Below are 18,418 nucleotides of genomic sequence, written 5' to 3' on the forward strand. Positions count from 1 at the left end.
GTTCACCAGCCGGTTCCTCCGATCACCAGCCGGTTCCTCCGTTCACCAGCCGGTTCCTCCATTCACCAGCCGGTTCCTCCATTCACCAGTCGGTTCCTCCATTCACCAGTCAGTTCCTCCGTTCACCAGTCCGATCACCAGCCGGTTCCTCCGTTCACCAGCCAGTTCCTCCGTTCACCAGCCGGTTCCTCCGTTCACCAGTCAGTTCCTCCGATCACCAGCCAGTTCCTCCGATCACCAGCCAGTTCCTCCGATCACCAGTCCGTTCACCAGCCGGTTCCTCCGATCACCAGCCGGTTCCTCCGTTCACCAGCCGGTTCCTCCATTCACCAGCCGGTTCCTCCATTCACCAGCCGGTTCCTCCATTCACCAGTCAGTTCCTCCGTTCACCAGTCCGATCACCTGCCGGTTCCTCCGTTCACCAGCCAGTTCCTCTGTTCACCAGTCGGTTCCTCCGATCACCAGGCGGTTCCTCCGATCACCAGGCGGTTCCTCCGATCACCAGGCGGTTCCTCCGATCACCAGCCAGTTCTTCCGAGCACCAGTCCGTTCACCCGCCGGTTCCTCCGATCACCAGTCGGTTCTTCCGTTCACCAGTCCGTTCCTCCGATCACCAGTCCGTTCCTCCGATCACCAGTCCGTTCCTCCGATCACCAGTCCGTTCCTCCGTTCACCAGTCAGTTCCTCCGATCACCAGTCAGTTCCTCCGATCACCAGTCCGTTCACCAGCCGGTTCCTCCGATCACCAGCCAGTTCCTCCGATCACCAGCCAGTTCCTCCGATCACCAGTCAGTTCCTCGGTTCACCAGTCCGTTCACCAGCCGGTTCCTCCGATCACCAGCCGTTCCTCCGATCACCAGTCGGTTCCTCCGTTCACCAGTCCGTTCCTCCGTTCACCAGTCCGTTCACCAGTCCGTTCCTCCGATCACCAGTCCGTTCCTCCGATCAGCAGTCCGTTCCTCCGATCACCAGTCCGTTCCTCCGATCACCAGTCCGTTCCTCCGATCACCAGTCCGTTCCTCCGATCACCAGTCCGATCACCAGTCCGATCACCAGTCCGATCACCAGTCCGTTCCTCCGATCACCAGTCCGATCACCAGTCCGATCACCAGTCCGATCACCAGTCCGATCACCAGTCCGATCACCAGTCCGTTCCTCTGATCACCAGTCCGATCACCAGTCCGATCACCAGTCCGTTCACCAGTCCGATCACCAGTCCGATCACCAGTCCGATCACCAGTCCGATCACCAGTCCGATCACCAGTCCGGTCACCAGTCCGGTCACCAGTCGGTTCCTCCGGTCACCAGTCGGTTCCTCCGGTCACCAGTCCGTTCCTCCGATCACCAGTCCGTTCCTCTGATCACCAGTCCGGTCACCAGTCCGTTCCTCCGGTCACCAGTCCGTTCCTCCGGTCACCAGTCCGTTCCTCCGATCACCAGTCCGTTCCTCCGATCACCAGTCCGTTCCTCCGATCACCAGTCGTTCCTCCGATCACCAGTCGGTTCCTCCGTTCACCAGTCCGTTCCTCCGTTCACCAGTCCGTTCCTCCGTTCACCAGTCCGTTCACCAGTCCGTTCCTCCGATCACCAGTCCGTTCCTCCGATCACCAGTCCGTTCCTCCGATCACCAGTCCGTTCCTCCGATCACCAGTCCGTTCCTCCGATCACCAGTCCGTTCCTCCGATCACCAGTCCGTTCACCAGTCCGTTCCTCCGTTCACCAGTCCGTTCACCAGTCAGTTCCTCCGATCACCAGTCAGTTCCTCCGATCACCAGTCCGTTCACCAGCCGGTTCCTCCGATCACCAGCCGGTTCCTCCGTTCACCAGCCAGTTCCTCCGATCACCAGCCAGTTCCTCCGATCACCAGCCAGTTCCTCTGTTCACGAGTCCGTTCACCAGCCGGTTCCTCCGATCACCAGCCGGTTCCTCCGATCACCAGCCGGTTCCTCCGATCACCAGCCGGTTCCTCCGTTTACCAGTCCGTTCCTCCGATCACCAGTCCGTTCACCAGTCCCTTCCTCCGATCACCAGCCAGTTCCTCCGATCACCAGCCAGTTCCTCTGTTCACGAGTCCGTTCACCAGCCGGTTCCTCCGATCACCAGCCAGTTCCTCCGATCACCAGCCGGTTCCTCCGATCACCAGCCGGTTCCTCCGTTTACCAGTCCGTTCCTCCGATCACCAGTCCGTTCACCAGTCCCTTCCTCCGATCACCAGTCCGTTCCTCCGATCACCAGTCCGGTCACCAGTCCGTTCCTCCGATCCCCAGTCGGTTCCTCCGTTCACCAGTCCGTTCCTCCGATCACCAGTCCGTTCCTCCGATCACCAGTCCGTTCCTCCGTTCACCAGTCCGATCACCAGTCCAATCACCAGTCCGATCACCAGTCCGTTCCTCCGATCACCAGTCCGTTCCTCCGATCACCAGTCCGTTCCTCCGATCACAAGTCCGTTCCTCCGATCACCAGTCGGTTCCTCCGATCACCAGTCCGTTCCTCCGATCACCAGTCCGTTCCTCCGATCACCAGTCCGTTCCTCCGGTCACCAGTCCGTTCCTCCGGTCACCAGTCCGTTCCTCCGGTCACCAGTCCGTTCCTCCAGTCACCAGTCCGTTCCTCCAGTCACCAGTCCCGTCACCAGTCGGTTCCTCCGGTCACCAGTCGGTTCCTCCGGTCACCAGTCGGTTCCTCCGGTCACCAGTCGGTTCCTCCGATCACCAGTCGGTTCCTCCGATCACCAGTCCTTTCCTCCGATCACCAGTCCTTTCCTCCGATCACCAGTCCTTTCCTCCGATCACCAGTCCGTTCACCAGTCCGTTCCTCCGATCACCAGTCAGTTCCTCCGTTCACCAGTCAATTCCTCCGATCACCAGTCCGTTCCTCCAATCACCAGTCAGTTCCTCCGATCACCAGTCCGTTCACCAGTCAATTCCTCCGATCACCAGTCAATTCCTCCGATCACCAGTCAGTTCCTCCGATCACCAGTCAATTCCTCCGATCACCAGTCAGTTCCTCCGATCACCAGTCCGTTCACCAGTCGGTTCCTCCGATCACCAGTCGGTTCCTCCAATCACCAGTCCGTTCACCAGTCGGTTCCTCCGTTCACCAGTCGGTTCCTCCGTTCACCAGTCGGTTCCTCCGTTCACCAGTCGGTTCCTCCGATCACCAGTCGGTTCCTCCGATCACCAGTCGGTTCCTCCGATCACCAGTCAGTTCCTCCAATCACCAGTCAGTTCCTCCAATCACCAATCCGTTCCTCTGATCACCAGTCCGTTCACCAGTCCGTTCCTCCGATCACCAGTCCGTTCCTCCGATCACCAGTCCGTTCCTCCGATCACCAGTCCGTTCCTCCGATCACCAGTCAGTTCCTCCGATCACCAGTCCGTTCCTCTGATCACCAGTCTAGCGGTGATAGAGCTGCCAACGGAGCTAATGCAGTCACTCTACAGCTGAAGGTGGGGGACCAGGTCTTCATACGCCCAATGGCTAACATACCTGTATGGGACTCCGTGAACCTCCGTGAACCTCACGGTCCTCTACAGGTCAGTTGGTAGAGCATGGTGCTTGCTACCGGCAGCATAGTGGGTTTGATTCCAGGGACCACATGGCAATAAGTGGATTTGGATAAAAACCATCTGCTAAATTGCATATTACTATTTGTTAATATTATTTTTGTAAACAGTGACTCTTTCCCACATAACTGGAACACCTGTATTGGATGCATCCAGATGGGCATCGTTGGGAGAAATACATTGGTTGGCTAGCTGTCCTCTACTGTCTAGGTAGAGTCACATTACCACGTTATCTTGTCGTTACACTCTTGCTCAACACCAAGACAAATTTCTCTCACCACTGCTGCACATTGCAAAAGCAATGCATTCTTTAAGAGAAGTAGAGTTTCTACCTGATCAATACACAGTTAGTGATGAGGAAGTCAATATGGTTAGTGATGAGGAAGTCAATATGGTTAGTGATGAGGAAGTCAATGTGGTTAGTGTAACTGGGGTGAGTTACAGTACAATACACAGTTAGTGATGAGGAAGTCAATGTGGTTAGTGATGAGGAAGTCAATGTGGTTAGTGATGAGGAAGTCAATGTGGTTAGTGATGAGGAAGTCAATGTGGTTAGTGATGAGGAAGGAAGTCAATGTGGTTAGTGATGAGGAAGTCAATGTAGTTAGTGATGAGGAAGTCAATGTGGTTAGTGATGAGGAAGTCAATGTAGTTAGTGATGAGGAAGTCAATGTGGTTAGTGATGAGGAAGTCAATGTGGTTAGTGATGAGGAAGTCAATGTGGTTAATGTAACTGGAGTGATGTACAGTACAATAGACAGTAAGAGTTTACACAAAAGATAGTGTAACTGGGATAAGGTAAAATAGAAGGACTTACACAGAGGGCTTCATGAGGGCTTGGAATCCCCCCATAACCAGGAAATTACCCACTGAGCCACAGTACCTGCAGAGAGAGAGAGCGAGAGCTTGAGAAAACAGATGGTGAGAACACTTGGGCGGGGGAGGAGGGAACACTCGGGCGGGGGAGAAGGGAACACTCGGGCGGGGGAGAAGGGAACACTCGGGCGGGGGAGAAGGGAACACTCGGGCGGGGGAGAAGGGAACACTCGGGCGGGGGAGAAGGGAACACTCAGGAGGGGGAGAAGGGAACACTCAGGAGGGGGAGAAGGGAACACCCAGGTGGAGGACAAGGGAACACTCAGGCAGAGGCCATTTGACAGTGTAACTACTACAGAAGAAACAACACTAAAACAGACATCTCCCTAGTAATTGTGTACTTGCTCTTTATACATGTCCAGGAAGGTGTTAGCGTGTTTCAGGATGACCAGTCCCTTGACGTCCCGGTCAGTATGGAGGAAGGCTGTAAGGGAGACGGAGTGTTGTCCTGTCAGGTGGCAGAGCCTGCTGTAGCTACTAGCCAGGGACTGGAACAGCAGGCTGGACGTCTGGCCCAACACCGTGCACAAAGACTCTAGAGGAAACACAGAGAGTACACAGATCAATTCACCACCCTCTCTACAACACATAGATCAGCCAGAAGAGGACTGGCCACCCCTCATAGCCTGGTTCCTCTCTAGGTTTCTTTGTAGTTTCCTGCCTTTCTATTGAGTTTTTCCTAGCCACCGTGCTTCTACACCTGCATTGCTTGCTGTTTGGGGTTTTAGGCTGGGTTTCTGTACAGCACTTTGTGACATCAGCTGATGTAAGAAGGGCTTTATAAATACATTTGGTTGATTGATTGAGATCAGTCCACCACACTCTTTACCACTGTTGTGTCATCAGCAAACTTAATGATTGAGTTGGAGACGTGCGTGGCCACACAGTCATGGGTGAACAGGGAGTATAGGAGGGGGCTGGGCACCCACCCCTGTGGGGCCCCTGTGTTGAGGACAAGTGTGGCGGAGGTGTTGTTGCATACAACACAGGGAATGTCAGTGAAGACATTCACCACCTGGGGTAGACCCGTCAGGAAGCTTAGTGATGAGCATGGAGGGCACTATGGTGTTGAAGGCTGTGCTTTAGTCCATTAACAACATTTTTACCAAAGTATTTATCTAGTCCAGCTGGGAAAGGGCAGTGTGCAGTCAAATCAAATGTTATTTGTCACATATGCCGAATAAAACAGGTGTAGACCGTGGAACTTACAAGCTCTTAACCAACAATGCAATTAAGAAAATATTTACTTAATAAAATAAAGTAAAAACATTTAAATAAACAATAAAGAGGTGGGGGGTTACAGGTCATTTGTGGGGGGGGGGGGGGGGGGGTCGTTGCAATTAGTCTGGGTGGCCATTTGATTAAATGTTCAGCAGTCTCATGGCTTGGGGGTAGAAGCTGTTAAGGAGCTTTTTGGACCTAGACTTGGCGCTCAGGTACCGCTTGCCGTGCGGTAGCAGAGAGAACAGTCTATGACTTGGGTGGCTGGCGTATTTGACAAATTTTTAGGGATTCCCCTGACACCGCCTGGTATAGAGGTCCTGGATGGCAGGAAACTTGGCCCCAGTGATGTACTGGGCAGTACACAATACCCTCTGTAGTGCCTTATGGTCGGATGCTGAGCAGTTGCCATACCAGGTGGTGATGCAACCAGTCAGGATGTTCGATGGTGGAGCTGTAGAACCTTTTGAGGATCTGAGGACCAATGCCACATCTTTTTAGTTTCCTGAGGGGGAATAGGTTTTGTCGTGCCCTCTTCACGACTGTCTTGGTGTGTTCGGACCATTCTAGTTTGTTGGTGATGTGGACACCAAGAACTTGAAGCTCTCAACTTGTTCCACTACAGCCCTGTCCATGTGAATGGGGGTGTGCTTGGCCCTCCTTTTCCTGTAGTGAACGATCATCTCCTTTGTCTTGCTCACGTTGAGGGAGATGTTGTTTTCCTGGTACCACACTGCCAGGTCTCTGACCTCCTCCCTATAGGCGGTCTCATCATTGTTGATCAGGTCTACCACCATTGTATCGTCAGCAGCTTAATGATGGTGTTGGAGTCGTGCTTGGCCACGCAGTCGTGGGTGAACAGGGAGTACAGGAGGGGCCTAAGCACACACCCCTGAGGGGCCCCTGTGTTGAGTATCAATGTGGCAGATGTTTTTGCCATTTAGGCAGGTTACCTTCTCTTTCAGGGACTATGGTGGTCTGCTTGAAACATGTAAGTATTAAAGACTCGGTCAGGGAGCGGTTGAAAATGTCAGTGAAGATACTTGCCAGTTGGTCCGAGCATGCTCTGAGTACACGTCCTGGTAGTCCGTCTGGCCCTACGGCCTTGTGAATGTTGACCGGTTTAAAGATCTTGCTCACATTGGCTACAGAGAGCGTGATCACACAGTTGTCCAGAACAGCTGGTGCTCTCATGCATGCTTCAGTGTTGCTTGCCTTGAAGCAAACATAAAAAAAGCATTTAGCCCGTCTGGTAGGCTCGCATCACTGGGCAGCTCACGGCTGGGTTTCCCTTTGTAGTAATTAACCGTTTGCAAGCTCTGCCACATCCGACGACTGTCAGAGCCGGTGTAGTAGGATTCAAACTTAGTCCTGTATTGACGCTTTGCCTGTTTGATAGTTCGTCTGAGGGCATAGCGAGATTTATAAACGTCCATTTTAGTGTCCCGCTCCTTGAAAGAGGCAGCCCCTGCCTTTAGCTCAGTGTGGATGTTTCTTGTAATCCATGGCTTCTGGTTAGGATATGTACGTATGGTCACTGTGGGGACGACGTTGTTGATACACTTATTGATGAAGCCGGTGACTGAGGTGGTATACTCCTCAATGCCTTGGGTGAATCACGGAACATATTCCAGTCTGTGCTGGAGTTTTTGCTTGTAAGCATGAATCAGGAGGATAGAATTATGGACAGATTTAACAAATGGAGGGTGGGGGAGAGCATTGTACGTGTCTCTGTGTGTGGAGTAAAGGTGGTCTATATTTATTTTCCTCAGGTTGCACATGATACATGCTGATAGAAATGAGGTAAAACGGATTTAAGTTTGCCTGCATTAAAGTCCCCGGCCACTAGGAGCGCTGCTTCTGGATGAGCACTTTCTTGTTTGCTTAAGGCCTATTACAGCTCGTTGAGTGGCCTTATACAGCTCGCTGAGTGGCCTTATACAGATTGTTGAGTGCGGTCTTAGTGCCAGCATCGGTCTGTGGTGGTAAATAGACGGCTACGAATAATATAGACGAGAACTCTCTTGGTAGATAGTGTGGTCTACAGTTTATCATGAGGCACTCTACCTCAGACGAGCAATACCTTGAGATGACCTTAATATTAGACATTGCGCATCAGCTGTTATTGACAAATAGACCTATTATCAGCTGTTATTGACAAACCTCCACCTCTCCTCTTGCCGGACATAGCTGTTCTGTCCTGCCGATGCACGGAAAACCCAGCCAACTGTATGGGTTAGGGTTAGGGAAAACCAACTGTATATTATCCATGTCGTAGTTCAGCCACGACTTGGTGAAACATAAGATATCACAGGTTTTGATGTCACGTTGGTAGGATAGTCTTAAACGGAGAACATCCAGTTTATTCAAAATCAAATCAATGTTTATTGGTCACATACACATGGTTAGCAGATGTTAATGTGAGTGTAGCGAAATGCTTGTGCTTCTAGTTCTGACAGTGCAGTAATATCTAACAAGTAATCTAACACTTTCACAACAACTACCTAATACACACATCTAAAGGGGGGAATGAGAATATGTACATATAAATATATGGATGACTGAGTGGCATAGGCAAGGTGCAATAGATGGTAAAAAATATAGTATATACATGTGATATGAGTAATGTAAGATGTGTAAACTAGAGGTTGACCGATTAATCGGAATGGCCGATTAATTAGGGCCGATTTCAAGTTTTCATAACAATCGGAAATCTGTATTTTTGGGAGACGATTTTCAATTTTTTTTAAATATATTTTTTTACACCTTTATTTAATCTTTATTTAACTAGGCAAGTCAGTTAAGAACACATTCTTATTTTCAACGACGGCCTAGGAACAGTGGGTTAACTGCCTGTTCAGGGGAAGAAAGACAGATTTTTACCTTGTCAGCTCGGGGGATCCAATCTTGCAACCTTACAGTTAACTAGTCCCACGCAATAACGACCTGCCTCTCTCTCGTTGCACTCCACAAGGGACTGCCTGTTACGCAAATGCAGTAAGCCAAGTTAAGTTCCTAGCTAGCATTAAACTTATCTTATAAAAAACGATCAATTATAATCACTAGTTAACTACACATGGTTGATGATATTATCTAGCGTGTCCTGTGTTGCATATAATCTGACTGAGCATACAAGTATCTAAGTATCTGTCTGAGCGGTGGTAGGCAGAACCAGGCGCGTAAACATTCATTCAAACAACACTTTCGTGCGTTTTGCCAGCAGCTCTTCGTTGTGCGTCAAGCATTGCACTGTTTATGACTTCAAACCTATCAACTCCCGAGATGAGGCTGGTGTGACCGAAGTGAAATGGCTGGCTAGTTAGCGCGCCCTAATAGTGTTTCAAACTTCACTCGCTCTGAGCCTTGGGGTGGTTGTTTCCCTTGCTCTGCATGGGTAACGCTGCTTACGGAGGCTATACTGTTACACTGGCAATACTAAAGTGCCTATAAGTACATCCAATAGTCAAAGGTTAATGAAATTGTATAAAGGGAAATTGTATAGAGGGAAATAGTCCTATAATAACTACAACCGAAAACTTCTTACCTGGGAATATTGAAGACTCATGTTAAAAGGAACCACCAGCTTTCATATGTTCTCATGTTCTGAGCAAGGAACTGAAACGTTATCTTTCTTACATAGCACATATTGCACTTTTACGTTCTTGACAATGATCCCAAACACACCGCCCGGGCAACGAAGGAGTGGCTTCGTAAGAAGGATTTCAAGGTCCTGGAGTGGCCTAGCCAGTCTCCATAGAAAATCTTTGGAGGGAGTTGAAAGTCTGTGTTGCCCAGCAACAGCCCCAAAACATCACTGTTCTAGAGGAGATCTGCATGGAGGAATGGACCAAAATACCAGCAACAGTGTGTGAACCTTGTGAAGACTTACAGAAAACGTTTGACCTCTGTCATTGCCAACAAAGGGTATATAACAAAGTATTGAGATAAACTTTTGTTATTGACCAAATACTTATTTTCCACCATAATTTGCAAATAAATTCATAAAAAATCCTACAATGTGATTTTCTGGATTTTTTTTCTCATTTTGTCTGTCACAGTTGAATTGTACCTATGACAAAAATTACAGGCCTCTCTCATCTTTTTAAGTGGGAGAACTTGCACAAATGGTGTCTGACTAAATACTTTTTTCCCCCACTGTATGTTGAACACACATCCTCAGCCTTTGCCACCTTCTATAGGAATTGAACGACTGCATAGGGCTATGTTCAGTCAGGTCAGTCAGTCAGGACAGTCAGTCAGGTTCAGTCAGTCAGGTTTAGTCAGGCCAGTCAGTCAGATGTTGAACACACATCCTCCGCCTTTGCCACCTTCTATAGGAATTGAACGACTGCATAGGGCTATGTTCAGTCAGGTCAGTCAGTCAGGACAGTCAGTCAGGTTCAGTCAGTCAGGTTTAGTCAGGCCAGTCAGTCAGATGTTGAACACACATCCTCCGCCTTTGCCACCTTCTATAGGAATTTAACGACTGCATAGGGCTATGTTCAGTCAGGTCAGTCAGTCAGGACAGTCAGTCAGGTTCAGTCAGTCAGGTTTAGTCAGGCCAGTCAGTCAGATGTTGAACACACATCCTCCGCCTTTGCCACCTTCTATAGGAATTGAACGACTGCATAGGGCTATGTTCAGTCAGGTCAGTCAGTCAGGTCAGTCAGTCAGGCCAGTCAGTCAGGTTCAGTCAGTCAGGTTCTAGGGCTGTGTTTTGGCTGCAAATGTTTATTGAATTGTTTTATTTCTGCCTTTTCTATTCCAGACATTCTGAAGCATCCCACGTATGTAACTTTAGTCTTTCACTTTCCGTTTGTCTTTCGTCTCACCTTTCCTCAGTAGAGGGCTGACCACCCGCTTGTTGACGTCTCTGAGCCTGCAGTAATACTTCCTGTCTGCTGCAGCCAGCTCGTGAAGAGCAGAGATGAACCCCATCACGTTGAGGTCAGCCTGGGCTAGACAGGACTGTCCTCCGCCATACACACTGCTGATGTAGCCCATCTAGACGGGAAGACACCAACACATTACATAGCAATATTTTATGTGGCATGTTATGATATTGCCCAGATACATGACTGTAGGCTCTTACGGAGTTAGCCTACGAATCTACAGTCAAGTCTCAGGGGACAAGTTACTGGTAGGAGTCTACAGCCAAGTCTCAGGGACAAGTTACTGGTAGGAGTCTACAGTCAAGTCTCAGGGGACAAGTTACTGGTAGGAGTCTACAGTCAAGTCTCAGGGGACAAGTTACTGGTAGGAGTCTACAGCCAAGTCTCAGGGACAAGTTACTGGTAGGAGTCTACAGCCAAGTCTCAGGGGACAAGTTACTGGTAGGAGTCTACAGTCAAGTCTCAGGGACAAGTTACTGGTAGGAGTCTACAGTCAAGTCTCAGGGGACAAGTTACTGGTAGGAGTCTACAGTCAAGTCTCAGGGGACAAGTTACTGGTAGGAGTCTACAGCCAAGTCTCAGGGACAAGTTACTGGTAGGAGTCTACAGTCAAGTCTCAGGGGACAGGTTATTGGTAGGAGTCTACAGCCAAGTCTCAGGGACAAGTTACTGGTAGGAGTCTACAGCCAAGTCTCAGGGACAAGTTACTGGTAGGAGTCTACAGCCAAGTCTCCTACCAGTCCAAGATGGCGTAGCAGTAGGACGTGTCGTGTTGTCGTGTCCCTTGTATATATCGTTTGTTTTCGTTTCGTTTTCGGTTTTTTTCTTCACATATCTTTAAAACTTTTTGCTGAACCTCAACTTCTTCTAAATACTCTCCTGCAACCCGCCTCACCCAACGTAGCTTTTTTCCTAAAGTATTTATATTTACTTCGGATCTGGAACCCTTCAACTGAAGCTAGCCAACTAGCCAACTAACTACCAGCTTCAGCAAAACATTGCTAGCGGTCTTCAGCTAACCGGTCATCAGCTAACCTTTAGCTCGGAAAGCTCTCGCCAGTTCGAACAACGCGACTCTAACCAGAGCATAACGGACCTATCTATTATTTTATTTTTATTTTTCACCCCCGGATTCCCATCGCAAACGGAACATTTTGAGCTCCTGGGCTACAATATCCAGACCCACGACCGGGCCATTGATGTCACCGCATGAAGAGGAATAAACAGACTCCCCCCATCGCGACGTCCCCAAAGGCTAACTCTCTAGCCCTTGCTATCGCCTTGCTTGCAAATTCGGCCTGCTAACTGCTAGCTTGTTTAGCCCGGTCCGCTAACTGCTACCGTGTTTAGCACCGTCTACTAACTGTTAGCTTGTTAGCACAGGCCTGCTAACCATCTGAATCGCCGCGTCCCAAACACTCACTGAACCCATATTTACTTTCTATCCCTTTTCGATTTTTAATTTGTTTATACCTTCCGGTAACCTGCCTCACCCAATGTGATACGGAACCGCTATTATCTTTACATTTTTAGAACACACTCAAGAACCTTCAGAAGCTAACCAGCTAACTGGCTACAAGCTATTTAGTCATTGTTAGTTTTCTAACCTGGATAACACTCGCCAGTCCAGCTTCCCTGCCCCATCCACCGCTGCCCCTTGGACACTGATCACTTGGCTACATAGCTGATGCATGCTGGACTGTCCATTAATTCACGGTAATCCATTCTGCTTGTTTATGTTTTATCTGTCGGCCCCAGCCGCACTTAGGCTCTGTGTGTAGTTAATCCGACCCTCTGCCTAATCAATCGCCATTCTACCTGCTGTTGTTGTGCTAGCTGATTAGCTGTTGTTGTCTCACCTACTGTTTTAGCTAGCTCTCCCAATTCAACACCTGTGATTACTGTATGCCTTGCTGTATGTCTCTCTCAAATGTCAATACGCCTTGTATACTGTTGTGCAGGTTAGTTATCATTGTTTTAGTTTACAATGGAGCCCCTAGTTCCACTCTTTATACCCCTGATACCTCCTTTGTCCCACCCCCCACACATGCGGTGACCTCACCCATTACAACCAGCATGTCCAGAGATACAACCTCTCTCATCATCACCCAGTGCCTGGGCTTACCTCCGCTGTACCCGCACCCCACCATACCCCTGTTTGCGCATTATGCCCTGAATATATTCTACCATGCCCAGAAACCTGCTCCTCTTATTCTCTGTCCCCAACGCCCTAGGCGACCAGTTTTGATAGCCTTCAGCCGCACCCTCATACTACTCCTTCTCTGTTCCGCGGGTGATGTGGAGGTAAACCCAGGCCCTGCATGTCCCCAGGCACCCTCATTTGTTGACTTCTGTGATCGAAAAAGCCTTGGTTTCATGCATGTCAACATCAGAAGCCTCCTCCCTAAGTGTGTCTTACTCACTGCTCTAGCACACTCTGCTAACCCTGATGTCCTTGCCGTGTCTGAATCCTGGCTCAGGAAGGCCACCAAAAATTCTGAGATTTCCATACCCAAGTATAACATCTTCCGTCAAGATAGAACTGCCAAAGGGGGAGGAGTTGCAGTCTACTGCAGAGATAGCCTGCAAAGTAATGTCATACTCTCCAGGTCCATACCCAAACAGTTCGAACTACTAATTTTGAAAATTACTCTCTCCAGAAATAAGTCTCTCACTGTTGCCGCCTGCTACCGACCCCCCTCAGCTCCCAGCTGTGCCCTGGACACCATTTGTGAATTGATCGCCCCCCATCTAGCTTCAGAGTTTGTTCTGTTAGGTGACCTAAACTGGGATATGCTTAACACCCCGGCAGTCCTACAATCTAAGCTAGATGCCCTCAATCTCACTCAAATCATCAAGGAACCCACCAGGTACAACCCTAACTCTGTAAACAAGGGCACCCTCATTGACGTCATCCTGACCAACTGGCCCTCCAAATACACCTCCGCTGTCTACAACCAGGATCTCAGCGATCACTGCCTCATTGCCTGTATCCGCTACGGAGCCGCAGTCAAACGACCACCCCTCATCACTGTCAAACGCTCCCTAAAACACTTCTGTGAGCAGGCCTTTCTAATCGACCTGGCCCGGGTATCCTGGAAGGACATTGACCTCATCCCGTCAGTTGAGGATGCCTGGTCTTTCTTTAAAAGTAACTTCCTCACCATTTTAGATAAGCATGCTCCGTTCAAAAAATGCAGAACTAAGAACAGAGATAGCCCCTGGTTCACTCCAGACCTGACTGCCCTCGACCAGCACAAAAACATCCTGTGGCGGACTGCGCTAACATCGAATAGTCCCCGCGATATGCAACTGTTCAGGGAAGTCAGGAACCAATACACACAGTCAGTCAGGAAAGCTAAAGCCAACTTCTTCAGGCAGAAGTTTGCATCCTGTAGCTCCAACTCCAAAAAGTTCTGGGACACTGTGAAGTCCATGGAGAACAAGAGCACCTCCTCCCAGCTGCCCACTGCACTGAGACTAGGTAACATGGTCACCACCGATAAATCCATGATTATCGAAAACTTCAACAAGCATTTCTCAACGGCTGGCCATGCCTTCCGCCTGGCTACTCCAACCTCGGACAACAGCTCCCCCCCCCCCGCAGCTACTCGCCCAAGCCTCTCCAGGTTCTCCTTTACCCAAATCCAGATAGCAGATGTCCTGAAAGAGCTGCAAAACCTGGACCCGTACAAATCAGCTGGGCTGGACAATCTGGACCCTCTATTCCTGAAACTATCCGCCGCCATTGTCGCAACCCCTATTACCAGCCTGTTCAACCTCTCTTTCATATCGTCTGAGATCCCCAAGGATTGGAAAGCTGCCGCAGTCATCCCCCTCTTCAAAGGGGGCGACACCCTGGACCCAAACTGTTACAGACCTATATCCATCCTGCCCTGCCTAGCTAAGGTCTTCGAAAGCCAAGTCAACAAACAGGTCACTGACCATCTTGAATCCCACCGTACCTTCTCCGCTGTGCAATCTGGTTTCCGAGCCGGTCACGGGTGTACCTCAGCCACGCTCAAGGTACTAAACGATATCATAACCGCCATCGATAAAAGACAGTACTGTGCAGCGGTCTTCATAGACCTTGCCAAGGCTTTCGACTCTGTCAATCACCGTACTCTTATCGGCAGACTCAGTAGCCTCGGTTTTTCGGATGACTGCCTTGCCTGGTTCACCAATTACTTTGCAGACAGAGTTCAGTGTGTCAAATCGGAGGGCATGCTGTCCGGTCCTCTGGCAGTCTCTATGGGGGTGCCACAGGGTTCAATTCTCGGGCCGACTCTTTTCTCTGTATATATCAATGATGTTTCTCATGCTGCGGGCGATTCCCTGATCCACCTCTATGCAGACGACACCATTCTATATACTTCCGGCCCGTCCTTGGACACTGTGCTATCTAACCTCCAAACGAGCTTCAATGCCATACAGCACTCCTTCCGTGGCCTCCAACTGCTCTTAAACGCTAGTAAAACCAAATACATGCTTTTCAACCGTTCGCTGCCTGCACCCGCACGCCTGACCAGCATCACCACCCTGGATGGTTCCGACCTTGAATATGTGGACATCTATAAGTACCTAGGTGTCTGGCTAGACTCTAAACTCTCCTTCCAGACCCATATCAAACATCTCCAATCGAAAATCAAATCAAGAGTCGGCTTTCTATTCCGCAACAAAGCCTCCTTCACTCACGCCGCCAAACTTACCCTAGTAAAACTGACTATCCTACCGATCCTCGACTTCGGCGACGTCATCTACAAAATTGCTTCCAACACTCTACTCAGCAAACTGGATGCAGTTTATCACAGTGCCATCCGCTTTGTCACTAAAGCACCTTATACCACCCACCACTGCGACTTGTATGCTCTAGTCGGCTGGCCCTCGCTACATATTCGTCGCCAGACCCACTGGCTCCAGGTCATCTACAAGTCCATGCTAGGTAAAGCTCCGCCTTATCTCAGTTCACTGGTTACGATGGCAACACCCATCCGTAGCACGCGCTCCAGCAGGTGTATCTCACTGATCATCCCTAAAGCCAACACCTCATTTGGCCGCCTTTCGTTCCAGTTCTCTGCTGCCTGTGACTGGAACGAATTGCAAAAATCGCTGAAGTTGGAGACTTTTATCTCCCTCACCAACTTCAAACATCTGCTATCTGAGCAGCTAACCGATCGCTGCAGCTGTACATAGTCTATTGGTAAATAGCCCACCCATTTTCACCTACCTCATCCCCATACTGTTTTTATTTATTTATTTTTATTTTTCTGCTCTTTTGCACACCAATATCTCTACCTGTACATAACCATCTGATCATTTATCACTCCAGTGTTAATCTGCATAATTGTAATTATTTGCCTACCTTCTCATGCCTTTTGCACACAATGTATATATAGACTCCCCTTTTTTCTACTGTGTTATTGACTTGCTAATTGTTTACTTCATGTGTAACTCTGTGTTGTCTGTTCACACTGCTATGCCTTATCTTGGCCAGGTCGCAGTTGTAAATGAGAACTTGTTCTCAACTAGCCTACCTGGTTAAATAAAGGTGAAATAAAAAAAATAAATAAAAAAGGGACAAGTTACTGGTAGGAGTCTACAGCCAAGTCTCAGGGGACAGGTTACTGGTAGGAGTCTACAGCCAAGTCTCAGGGACAAGTTACTGGTAGGAGTCTACAGCCAAGTCTCAGGGGACAAGTTACTGGTAGGAGTCTACAGCCAAGTCTCAGGGGACAAGTTACTGGTATGTTTAAGAAGTTATAATAAATTATAAAATCAAGAAAAAGTAGCACTCTGTTTCCGCATAGATGTGATTGATTTATTAACAGGGGAAACTAACAGACAGTATCTAAACAGAGTGCTCTTTTTCCACTCTCCTGGATAGTCACCTGTCGAAGTGTTCTGGGGTAAAGGAATGTTGTGGGATTTTACTCAGTTCCTCAGTCGAGGACCCTTTCGTTCAAGCTGGGCCGAAGCGCGTTTGGGTAAAAACGTTCTTCCTACATATTATAGAGAGGCATTATGTTCTACTCACATTCATACAGAAGGGCAGTAGGACAGGTCTGAGGGTGTACGTGTCAGTTCTAGAGGGAGAGCTCTCAGTTGACCCTGTCCCAGGTATGTGGTTCTCGGGTGTGGTCTCCATCACCTGAATTAATTCATTAATACTTTATTGTTCCATAGGGAAATTTGTTCACCAACTATAAAGGCATTCCTGTCATACATTCACTGACTATACAAACACACACACACACACACACGCACGCACACACTGCAGAAGGGGAAGAGACTCCTCCAGAAAGCTATTGATTCAGCAGATACTGAAAAATGACTCTACATGTACAGTAACATAAACTGAAGAAATACAGAAATGAAACAATCTATAAGTTCTCACAATATAAACAACGACAGGTTGCGTAACATGTTTAAAAAATATATCTTTACGCTCGACAGTTTCCCGTGTCAAGAATGATCCACCACCCAAAGGACATCCAGTCAACTGGACACAACTGTGGGAAGCATTGGAGTCAAGATGGACCAGCATCCCTGTGGAACGCTTTCAACACCTTGTAGAGTCAACATGGACCAGCATCCCTGTGGAACGCTTTCAACACCTTGTAGAGTCAACATGGGGCCAGCATCCCTGTGGAACGCTTTAGACACCTTGTAGAGTCAACATGGACCAGCATCCCTGTGGAACTCTTTAGACACCTTGTAGAGTCAACATGGACCAGCATCCCTGTGGAACGCTTTCAACACCTTGTAGAGTCAACATGGACCAGCATCCCTGTGGAACGCTTTCAACACCTTGTAGAGTCAACATGGACCAGCATCCCTGTGGAACGCTTTCAACACCTTGTAGAGTCAACATGGACCAGCATCCCTGTGGAACGCTTTCAACACCTTGTAGAGTCAACATGGACCAGCATCCCTGTGGAACGCTTTCAACACCTTGTAGAGTCAACATGGACCAGCATCCCTGTGGAGGTCGTTCAACACCTTGTAGAGTCCATGACCCCGACGAATTGAGGCTGTTCTGAACACCTTCCTAACTCAATATTAGAAAGATGCTCCTAATGTTTTGTACACTCAGTGTATTTAGCATCACAAGACACAACACATAACTTATACAGTACACAACACATGTAAAATCCGGTTCAGATGCATTAGCCAACATAAGACGAGACACAAAACTATCCCGTTTTAGAATTTGGGGTTGTAGAACAGCTGACTAAAGACCAGGCATTCACATTAATTTTGTTTTATTTTATTAATTTAACCTTTATTTCACTAGGTAAGTCAGTTAAGAACAAATTATTTTTTACAATGACGGCCTACCCCGGCCAAACCTGGACGACGCTCGGCCAATTGTGCGCCACCTTATGGGACTCCCAATTATGGCCCGGTCGTGATACAGCCTGGAATCGAACCAGGGTGTCTGTAGTGACGCCTCTATCACTGAGATGCAGTGCCTTAGACCGCTGCGCCTCTCGGGAGCCCAGAGTAAGAAGACCAGCTGTGCAGTTGAGACCGTTTCCACAGTAACGGTGCCTCTGTGATGACAGTTTGAAACAAAGCTATCCTATGTTGTAACAAACTGAATACATGCACTTTGTAGTGAAATATCAGCAAGCTAGGCTAGCTACTACTGCAGCTATACAGCTAGCTAGGTGTCCGCTTGGCTAGCTACTACTGCAGCTATACAGCTAGCTAGGTGTCCGCTTGGCTAGCTACTACTGCAGCTATACAGCTAGCTAGGTGTCCGCTTGGCTAGCTACTACTGCAGCTATACAGCTAGCTAGGTGTCCGCTTGGCTAGCTACTACTGCAGCTATACAGCTAGCTAGGTGTTCGCTTGGCTAGC

General features: G+C 48.8%; 1 protein-coding gene across 5 annotated transcripts in view; it reads right to left on the bottom strand.

The window, feature by feature from the left end:
* The window catches only part of als2a (alsin Rho guanine nucleotide exchange factor ALS2 a), an 89,658-nt gene that overhangs the window by 50,431 nt on the left and 20,809 nt on the right, over nt 1-18,418 (bottom strand). For all 5 annotated transcript variants that reach the window (XR_016490705.1, XM_090216342.1, XM_090216341.1 and 2 more), the window contains exons 9-12: nt 16,590-16,703; nt 10,496-10,667; nt 4,788-4,977; nt 4,384-4,449 (exon numbers count right to left, since the gene is read on the bottom strand). Coding sequence is in view for 4 of the 5 variants with exons in the window: in XM_090216342.1 (XP_090072468.1) it covers nt 4,384-4,449; nt 4,788-4,977; nt 10,496-10,667; nt 16,590-16,703 (542 nt within the window). In the remaining variant the exon portion in view is untranslated. The remainder of the gene's footprint in view (nt 1-4,383; nt 4,450-4,787; nt 4,978-10,495; nt 10,668-16,589; nt 16,704-18,418) is intronic.

This window comes from Oncorhynchus mykiss, chromosome 22 (assembly GCF_057628025.1).
Source record: "Oncorhynchus mykiss isolate SJ-2025 chromosome 22, ASM5762802v1, whole genome shotgun sequence".
Taxonomy (NCBI): domain Eukaryota; kingdom Metazoa; phylum Chordata; class Actinopteri; order Salmoniformes; family Salmonidae; genus Oncorhynchus; species Oncorhynchus mykiss.